Here is a 10976-nt window from a genome sequence, read left to right as displayed (position 1 = left end):
CACAGCAGGTCTGAGGACTCCGGTGCGTTCATGGCTTACTTTTTTCTCCACTTTATTGATAAAACACGTTTATCCCGACAAATTAAATATTGCATTTTTTTGTTAATATATGTTCTAAAAATAAATGCACAGACAAATAAGACGCATAATAACTGAAGTAATTGACGACTCTGCATATTTCAGTTAAATCCTCATTTTCTTCAAAAAATCCTATTCACCTATTTTACAAAAACAATTATTTAATCTGTGAGCAAAGGCCTCAAAGCAAAAAAAAAAAAAGTCATATAGTCAGCCTGTGAAAAATAACGCGTATCCTGAACTATATGGAATAAAAATGTGGTAAAAATAGTAAAAAGTTGAAATAAGCAAGTTTATGGAAGCCCGTTATCACCACAAATAAAATGGGAAAAAAAACATAATTATAAAATAAAAACCTCATCATTATGAGATAAGAAAGTTATAAAAGAAAATCATAATTATGAGATAAAAATCGAAATTACTAGATAAAAAAAAAAAAATCGAAATTATGAGATGAAAATGCGTATTTAGGTAGAAAGTCACTGTTATTTTGACTTTTTATCTCATATTTATGACTTTTTATCTCATACTTTTTACTTTTTGTCGCATATTTTCAACTCCATCCATCCATCCATCTTCTTCCGCTTATCCGAGGTCGGGTCGCGGGGGCAGCAGCCTAAGCAGGGAAGCCCAGATTTCCCTCTCCCCAGCCACTTCGTCCAGCTCTTCCTGTGGGACCCCGAGGCGTTCCCAGGCCAGCCGGGAGACATAGTCTTCCCAACGTGTCCTGGGTCGTCCCCGCGGCCTCCTACCGGTCGGACGTGCCCTAAACACCTCCCTAGGGAGGCGTTCGGGTGGCATCCTGACCAGATGCCCGAACCACCTCAACTCTGTATCTCATAATTATGACTTTTTCTCATGTTTAAACTTTTCTTACCATATAGTTACAACTTTTTATCTCAAAATTATGATTAAATACCTCATAATTTCGACTTTCTAAACTCATAATTTCAATGTACCAATGGCTTACTTTTTTTTTTTCACTTGATGAAATTAAATTACCGATAATTTAAATTAAATATTTGTATTTTTTTTTTGTTAATAAGTATGTTCTAAAAATAAACACACATATAAAACAGCATATAGGTATATTATTTTTAACCAATTAATTACCTTAATTTTGACTTAATTTGTGGGGAGTACATATTTCAGTTAATTCCTTATTTTCTTCCAAAATCACTGTCACCTCTTTTACAAAAATAAATGATTTGAACTGTGAGCAAAAGCCTCACAGTAAAAAAAATAGACATATATAAATAGACAGCCTGTGAAAAAATAACACTTATTTTGAACTACTCTTAAAGGGGTCATATTATGTTTTTTTTTCTACATTTAAAACACTTCCTTGTGGTCTGCATAACATGTAATGGTGGTTCTTTGGTCGAAATGTTTTACAGACCATCTTCAAGCCGTTTTCTGACCGTCTTTTCATGCAGGATGCAACATTTTGTAGGCGGTCTTAAGTAATTATTTTTTTCCCCCTCAAAATTCTACACACAATAACCCTTAATGACAATGTGAAAATGGTTTTTTTTCGTAACACTTTAGTATGGGGAACATATTCACCATTAATTAGTTGCTTATTATAGTAACAAAGAGTTATTTGGACACTAGGGGAACATAAGGGTTAGGGTTAAGGTTACTAATAAGCAATCATTTTGAGGTTATTGAGGGAAGACTCTTAGTTAATGGCTTACTGGTTGTATAATAAGGCCATGCAGAATAAGGCATTTATAAGTACTTAATAATGACTAATTAAGAGCCAATATGCTACTAATTTGCATGTTAATTAGCAACTAATTAATGGTGAATATGTGTTCCCCATAATAAAGTGTTATTAAAGACATTTTTGCAAATGTACTAACGTTTTTAAATTAAATAAGAAATCAGATGCATGTACACAATTACGCAATTACAGCCTCAAGTCTTTTTGAATACAAAGCCCATCTTGGGGCAGTTTTGCCGCTTCCTCTATGCAGCACCTCTTAAACTCCATCAGGTTGGATGGGAAGCGTTTGGTTTTCATCCAGGATGTCTCTGTACATTGCTGCATTCATCTTGGTCTGGTCAGGGAGGTGACCAAGAACCTGATGGAAATTGTCAGAGCTAAAGCATTCCTCTGTGGAGAGAGGAGAACCTTCTAGAAGGACAACCATCTCTGCAGTAATCCACCAATCAGGCCTGTATGGTAGACTGGCCAGACGGAAGACATTTCTGAGTAAAAAGAAAATTGCCAAAATGCACCTGAAAGACTCTCAGACCATGGGAAACAAAATTCTCTGGACTGATGAGACGAAGGTTGAAGTCTTTGGCGTGAATACCAGGCGTCATGTTTGGAGGAAACACCAGGCCAATACCACCCCTACAGTGAAGCATGGTGGTGGCAGAATAGATAGATAGATAGATAGATAGATAGATAGATAGATAGATAGATAGATAGGTCTTTATTGTCATTGCACAAGTACAACGAAACTTTGTTTTCAGCACAAACCCGTTCAAGATTAGACAAACAAACAGTGTACAGGGTTACAGAACAGGAACGCTGATGGGTCGCCACAAGGCGCCCCCTAAAAGATAAGAAAAAGGTCAAACGCTGGGGAAAAAGATGAGTAAAAAAAATACAATCTAGACTGAGCTCCTAAAGGCCTACTGAAACCCACTACTACCGACCACGCAGTCTGATAGTTTATATATCAATGATGAAATCTTAACATTGCAACACATGCTTACTAAAGTGCAATTTTGAATTTCGCGCAAAATATCCTGCTGAAAACGTCTCGGTATGATGACGTCAGCGCGTGACGTCACGGATTGTAGAGGACATTTTGGGACAGCATGGTGGCCAGCTATTAAGTCGTCTGTTTTCATCGCAAAATTCCACAGTATTCTGGACATCTGTGTTGGTGAATCTTTTGCAATTTGTTCAATGAACAATGGAGACAGCAAAGAAGAAAGCTGTAGGTGGGAAGCGGTGTATTGCGGGCGGCTGCAGCAACACAAACACAGCCGGTGTTTCATTGTTTACATTCCCGAAAGATGACAGTCAAGCTTTACCATTGGTCTGTGGAGAACTGGGACAACAGAGACTCTTACCAGGAGGACTTTGAGTTGGATGCGCAGACGCGGTACCGTGAGTACGCATGCAGCTGCGGCTTCCAAACATTTGATCGCTTGCCCGTACGTGCGTGCCGCTATGTGCATGTCACGTACGTAACTTTCGGGACTTTGGGGAAATATATGTGCTGTATGAACTTTGGGGAGGTGAACGGTACTTTGGGCTGTGGGATTGAGTGTGTTGTGCAGGTGTTTGAGTTGTATTGGCGGGTTATATGGACGGGAGGGGGGAGGTGTTTGTTATGCGGGATTAATTTGTGGCATATTAAATATAAGCCTGGTTGTGTTGTGGCTAATAGAGTATATATATGTCTTGTGTTTATTTACTGTTTTAGTCATTCCCAGCTGAATATCAGGTCCCACCCGCCTCTCACAGCATCTCCCCTATCTGAATCGCTCCCACTGCCCTCTAGTCCTTCACTCTCACTTTCCTCATCCACGAATCTTTCATCCTCGCTCAAATTAATGGGGAAATCGTCGCTTTCTCGGTCCGAATCGCTCTCGCTGCTGGTGGCCATGATTGTAAACAATGTGCAGATGTGAGGAGCTCCACAACCTGTGACGTCATGCTACTCGTCTCCTACTTCCGGTACAGGCAAGGCTTTTTTATCAGCGACCAAAAGTTGCGAACTTTATCGTCGATATTTCTCTACTAAATCCTTTCAGCAAAAATATAGCAATATCGCGAAATGATCAAGTATGACACATAGAATGGACCTGCTATCCCCGTTTAAATAAGAAAATCACATTTCATTAGGCCTTTAAGGGGGCCTAGTCTGGAGTGGGAAAAAATCTCCATGCAATGCACACATAAACGCGTTACATTTAATAACGACAAACTCGCAACAGAGGGGCGGGAAGTTGGGGCCCTGGAAGGCGACTGCGGCTATGAAGCGCTGCCATCCGACCATCACCCCGAGGGGAAACAAGCAGTGGTGAAGGTGTGTGGTGGGGCACGGGAGGGTGTGTGCGTGTGTGCCCAATTGTCTTGGGTGTGATGATGTAATGTTTTTTATAGACTGAGGCCGATCTGCAAAAGTTCGACTCCAGGTGTCGTTGAGGAGGGAGGGAGGTCAAAAGCATCCATCATTGAGGTGTCCTCGGGGGTGTTTTCAGAACAGCCTGGTCCTGTTTTCACAGCGTCAAGGCCATTCAAGGGAGTCAAATCGTAGATTAGGATGTTTGTTTTCCGCGAGCAGACAAAACAATGACTTGTCTGTTCTATTTGTCCATGCTGGGTGCTCTCAAATTCAATTCAATTTTCCTTTTCAGCAAGCTTCTCCGTGATGTGATCCATCTTGCGATTCAGTTCAGAAATCGCCACAGTCTGTGTTCCCACAGCCCTGCCCAAACCATCGATTGCGACGAACAGCCTTTGGGCTCCTTGAGTGGCTGCCATCGTCTTACGAATTTGACGATACACCAGAGCAGCCTGGTCCTGTTTTCACAGCGTCAAGGCCATTCGAGGGAGTCAAGTCGTAGATTAGAATGTTTGTTTTCCGCGAGCAGACAAAACAATGACTTTTCTGTTCTATTCGTCCATGCTGGGTGCTCACAAATTCAATTCAATTTTCCTTTTCAGCAAGCTTCTCCGTGATGTGATCCATCTTGCGATTCAGTTCAGAATTCGTCACAGTCTGTGTTCCCACAGCCCTGCCCAAACCATCCATTGCGACGAACAGCCTTTGGGCTCCATGAGTGGCTGCCATCGTCTTACGAATTTGAGGATACACCAGAGCAATGCCCACCAGGTGCCCCGCGATCACGGTTCCAAATAGGTAGATGTCTTCCACGTCCTCGATGGAAAGGACTGAGAGGCACATGATTCTCCATTTATTCCAGGAATCTCTCACGTACCCCGCAGCAATGGTTCCATCAGGGCAGCCAGGCTCCCCCGAACCTCTTTTCCTTGTCGAAAAGATTTTGTCAATTGCGTCGAGAGTCCACCTGATCATTTCCATGTCTGATGTTTAGATTTGAGGACAGTGCAAAGAAAGAGGCTTCAAAAAAGTTCAGACAAGACAAAAACAAAGAGAGCAAGCTGGGAGAAGAAGGGAGCGGAAAAAAATGCGACCGCCCTCACCAGCGGCAGGAACTGGGAGACTAGTCAGAATGGAAGGAAAAATTAGCAAGAAAAATCTAAGAACAACTTTGTCACATTGTCATCACGGGGTATTGTGTGTAGAATTTTAAGGACAAAAAATAATTCCTCTGTTTTTGGAATAAGGCTGTAACAGATGCAGTAACTTTCCAGATGCACTGTATGGGTGCCCAATATTGGATTGTGTTGCTACGGTAATGGCTCACTATAATTAAACACACATCCATGTAAGCAGACGAATGTCAGCTAAAAACAAAGCGCGACTACATTTAGAACAACAAAAAACAATTCAAAAATCAAACACTTAAATGGGACAACTGCGAAAAACAAGCAAACGGTCATGAATCATTTCATAAAACAAAACTATTTTTTTCTGTGTTTGAAACGCTAACGCGTACCCGTGCTTAGGGATGATGTTTGATAAGAAATTATTGAGTTCGAGCCCATTATCGAATCCTCTTATCGAACCGATTCCTTATCGATTCTCTTATCGAATCCAGATAGGTTGTTGTATATGAAAAAAAACACAATATTTGGGTTTAACAAAAGCTCACTTTTATTTTATAAGAAAAAACTAAAATAAAATAACTAAATAAATATTGACTGTTACCCCCCTAAAAAAATTAAAAAAAATACATATTGACTGTTGTTACCCAAAGTATATTAAGTGGGATTTTTCAGAAAAACAAATATATACAGTAACACAAAAACAACATCTGAACAGATGTTTATTGGGATAAAGTAAACATCTGTTCAGTATTTTAACATAAAAGTGTCATGACTTGGTCCTAGGGTTTAGTTTTTCTCGAAGGCAACGGAAAGTTGGCTCGGGCGAGACGGGAATGCAGGTACATTTTTATTTAAACACTATAAATACAAAACAAGGAAGTAAAAAAAAAGGCGCGCACAATGGCGGAGAACAAACTATGAAACCAAACACATGCACAAAGGCAAAAACTATGAACAACAAAAAACACTAACTGTGGCTTAATAAACAAAAACTTACTTGGCATGGAACCGGCAGGAAAAAAGAGCAGCAAGGATCATAAGGGTGTGGAGAGTGTGCAGAAGCATAAATGTGGGGATGTCACCAGAAAGACAAACTGAAAAAACTGAACTTAAATACTACAGACATGATTAACGAAAACAGGTGCGTGACTCAAAACGTGAAACAGGTGCGTGACGTGACAGGTGAAAACTAATGGGTTGCTATGGTGACAAACAAGAGTGCACAATGAGTCCAAACGTGGAACAGGTGAAACTAATGGGTAATCATGGAAACAAGACAAGGGAGTGAAAAGCCAGAAACTAAAGAGTCCAATAACTAAACAAAACATGACTTAAAACAAAACATGATTACACAGACATGACAAAAAGTGGTTTGATTGTGAGGCATTAAAAGTCACAAAATGCAACGGGTCCATCAGACCCACAAACGCTGGCTGAGTAACAACAATATGAACATTACACAAGGGTTAAACAAAAAATAAAGTCAATGTATTATTATTGTTACATATTACACTAATATTTGCTTTGTGGCCTATAACAGTGATTCCCAACCAGTGTGCAGTGAGAGATTATCATTATCCAATTTCACTTAATTGGCCTGAAAATTATTTATTTACGAAAAGTAATGGATCTTTGTTCATTCTTCAATGTCAACCGTGAACGATTACATGCTCTGCAACTAAATGGCAGAAGGTACATAATTAACCTAATTGTTGTTTGTGTGGAGTGGTACCTGGGTTTGCCTTGGTAATCCATTTCGCAATGTCAGATGAAAACCGACTTGTACGAAATGCGGAAGCAATGTTTATACATGTTGTATCATATGGTTAAAAAATTGCTATAATAATGTTAAATAGATTTACAAAACAAATATAAATTATAAATATACTTAGTGCAAGGCCAACTCTGAGGGACCGTTTTCCACCTGGCACTAGTGTTTGACTTGTCTCCATTCAATAGCGTAACATTATTTATTGATGTGCAAATTCCTTCTGTGTGGATTAGACAAGTTGCTACTGTTGCCTTATTTTATGTCCCAAAATACTGAAAGAAAAAAAAAAGCATCATTTTTTTTTTTTTAGACAGAATTTGCCCGTTTTTTTTTTATTTTAAAGAAGTTCTGATTTGGGGTTCAAATACAAACCACGGCCATCCCTACTGTCCACTGATAGGTCCCTGTCAATGTTTTTATTCTCCTCACACAGACCGCGAGAAACCCACCACCGTGTTAGAAAACGGAGAGCTACGGCTCAACGGGAAGGAGAAGAAGGCCCGAAAGCAACGGACTGTTTACACCAGTCTGCAGCTCCAGACCCTCGAACGGCGCTTCGAGCAGACCAAGTACCTGGCTCTGCCCGAGAGGGCCAACTTGGCCGCCAAACTGAGCTTGACTCAGGAGCAGGTATAGCGCACACTCATGCAAAACTGTTGTTCCTTCCCTCGCTAATTACAATAATTAAGTCACATGCTGCCTTTGTTTGTTTATTTATAAACGCTCAGACATGTGTGGGTGCATTCTTTTGCAAAATGTCCTCACACTCCCTTAATTGCCATGTCAGGGACATCAAAAGAGTACATAGCTGTTACAGCCAGCTGCCACTTCTACATACAGCTACAAAGGTAACAATGAAAAAACAAAAAATGAGCAATGACTAATACATACTGTGTTCAAACGACTGCACCGTGCATAGACAAACAAACAGCCGAGTCCGTCCTAGGCTGCCCACTAGTTCGGCCAATGTCCAAGTGCCGACGAGCTTATGTTATCATTAGTGGCTTAACAGCACACATTTGTTTTACAATTGTGTATATTTGTTTTTCTTTTTTAATCCCAAAAAAATCCAAAAGAAGCAACAAACAATTTGCGTTCTACTGTACTCTACGCACGGAATGCTATTTTTGCTGTTTCGACAAACGCGGTATAAACATTTGTCTATTGTGCCGAGTGATGTGCCAATCCAAGGGAGAGAAAAAAATGCTCAGTCAAAGGCTGGACTCCAGGGAGGGGGTCCAGACTGAGGCCAAGAAAAAAAAAACCTGATAGCCATAGCACACATAAACATGTTACATAGAATCAACAAAACTTGCAACAGAAGGGAGGGAGTGAGAGCTACGGAGGCCTGCTGCAGCTCTTTAATCCGTCCATTGCCCCTAAGGGCATTCAAGCAATATGTCAAAAATCTAAAACACAAAAGTAATCGAAAAAAGTGTTCTGTGGAAATTCCGGCTTTGACCACAGCGCCAGTGGCTATGTAGTGTGGCGCTTTCCATTATTTTCAGCAAACACGAAACCGAAAGGGTTTGATCTTGCGTGAAAAGATAAACAATCAGCAGCACCCACAATAGATAGCTAGATAGATAGTACTTTATTGATTCCTTCAGGAAAATTTAAATTTAAATCGAATTACAAACTAAAAAGTAAATAATAGGGGTATAAATGGAAACAAAAGAGAAAAATATTACAATAAGAATAAAAATAAAAAGCAACAATGAGAATAAAAATATAACAGTAAAATAAGAATATAACAAGAGAAACTAGGCAGTAGTGACCATGTTATGAAAAGATATCACACTGTTATTGTTTTGCATCCCCTGTCATCCTAGTACCCCCCTCCCCCACCAGAGAAGAGTTGTACAGTCTAATGGCGTGTGGGACAAAGGAGTTTTTTGAGTCTATTAGTCCTGCACTTGGTATGAAGCAGTCTAGCACTGAACAGGCTCCTCTGGCTACTGATAACGGTATGCAGAGTGGGACTGGCATCATCCAGGATGCTCACTAGTTTTTCCACAGTCCTCTTCTCTGCCACCGTCACCAGTGAGTCCAGTTTTATTCCGATCGTAGAACCGGCCCGCCTGATCAGTTTCTCCAGTCTGGAGCTGTCCTTCTTAGATGTACTGCCCCCCTCAGCACACTACGATGTAGTACAGAACACTGGCAACCACAGACTGGTAGTACATCCACAAGAGTTTTTTACAAATGTTATACTCAGGAAGTACAGCCTGCTCTGTCCTTTCCTGTACAAGTGGTCCGTGTTAACAGTCCAGTCCAGTTTATTGTCCACCCACACCCCGGGGTACTTGAATGAGTCCATGGTCAATACCTCGACTCCCTCGATCACAATAGGTTGTGACCTTGCACTCGACCTCCCAAAGTCAATGACCAGTTCCTTGGTCTTTGACGGATTGAGCTGCAAGAGGTTCCTGTGGCACCAGACAGCAAAGTCCCTCACCAGGCTCCGAAACTCCTCCTCTCTGTCGTCCCTGATGCACCCAACGATGGCTGTGTCATCCGCGTACTTCTGGATGTGACACAGCTCTGAGTTGTAGCAGAAGTCAGCGGTGTACAGGGTGAAGAGAAGAGGAGCCAGCACCGTTCCCTGCGGTGCTCCGGTGCTGCTGATCACAGTGTCAGACGTGATGTCCTTCAGTCTGACGTACTGTGGCCTATCGGTGAGGTAGTTTGAAATCCAGGCGACCAGGCAGGGGTCCACTCACATTCTGTCCAGCTTGTCCTGGAGAAGGCGGAGCTGGATAGTATTAAAGGCACTCGAGAAGTCCAGGAACAGGATCCTCACAGCGCCATTTCCCATATCCAGGTGTGAGTGGGCTCGGTGCAGCAGGTAAAGGATAGCATCCTCCACACCAACGCCTGCCTGGTATGCAAACTGCAGGTTGTCCTGGGCATGTTGCACCTGTGGTCTGAGGAGGCTGAAAAAGAGCCGCTCCATTGTCTTCATTATATGAGAGGTGAGCGCCACTGGTCTGTAGTCGTTCAGCTCACTCGGGTAGTTCTTTTTGGGAACTGGAACGATGCACGACGTCTTTCAGAGGGTGGGCACCCTCCCCAGCTGCAGGCTGAGGTTGAAGAACCGCTGGAGTGGTTCACCTAGTTCTGCAGCAGTCGGGGGCACACCTTGTCTGGGCCTGCTGCTTTCCTAGGCTGTACCTTCCTCAGTTGACCTCTGACCTGGTCCGCAGAGATGACTAATGTCTGCGTAGAGGTGGTGGAGGGGGGTGCTGACATGACTGGGGGGGAGGTGCGTTGAGGGGAGAAGAAGAGGGGGTGGCTGTGATGGGGAGTGGGGGGTGGAGAGGACGCGGGCTGGTTGAACCGGTTGAAGAAGTTATTCATCTCATTGGCCCTCTCTATTGTCCCCCCCAACAGCTCTGGTCTTTGTCTTGTGGCCTGTGATGGTTTTCACACCTTCCCAGACCTCCCTCATATTGTTCTGCTGCAGCTTCTGCTCCAGCTTCTTCCTGTAGCTGTCCTTAGCCTCCCTCACGCACTCTCATTGCCTCCCTGTCTCCACTCCTGAAGGCAGCTTTCTTCTTGTTGAGGACAGCTTTAACCTCTTGTGTTACCCAGGGTTTGTTATTAGGGTAGCACCAAACAGTCTCAGCAGGGCAGATCACGTCCACGCAGAAGTTGAGGTAATCCGTGAGACAGTGAGTCAGCCCATCAATGTCCTCACCCTGTGGAAGCAGCACGTCCCAGTCTGTGGTGTTGTAGCAGTCCCTGAGGGCATCTTCCATTTCAGGAGACCACCTCCTCACAGAGCAAGTGTTAACAGGCTGTTTTTGGACCAGGGGGGTGTATTTTGGCTGCAAATAAACACGATTGTGGTCAGACTTCCCTAGTGGGGGGAGTGGTGTGACCTTGTATGCATCCCTGACA

The 10976-nt window shown here is 42.5% G+C and overlaps 1 protein-coding gene across 1 annotated transcript in view; it reads left to right on the top strand.

Annotated features, from left to right (window-relative positions):
* Window positions 1–10976, top strand: part of LOC133615730 (homeobox protein Dlx4b-like) — a 30099-nt gene that overhangs the window by 328 nt on the left and 18795 nt on the right. The window contains exons 1-2 of the mRNA XM_061974525.2: window positions 1–22; window positions 7507–7703. The exon at window positions 1–22 is cut by the window's left edge and continues 328 nt beyond it. Coding sequence (XP_061830509.2) covers window positions 1–22; window positions 7507–7703 — 219 coding nt within the window. The remainder of the gene's footprint in view (window positions 23–7506; window positions 7704–10976) is intronic.

The sequence above is a fragment of the Nerophis lumbriciformis genome, linkage group LG22 (assembly GCF_033978685.3).
Source record: "Nerophis lumbriciformis linkage group LG22, RoL_Nlum_v2.1, whole genome shotgun sequence".
Lineage (NCBI taxonomy): Eukaryota > Metazoa > Chordata > Actinopteri > Syngnathiformes > Syngnathidae > Nerophis > Nerophis lumbriciformis.
Note: the sequence above shows the minus strand (reverse complement) of the source record. Positions and strands in the feature narration are given on the sequence as shown.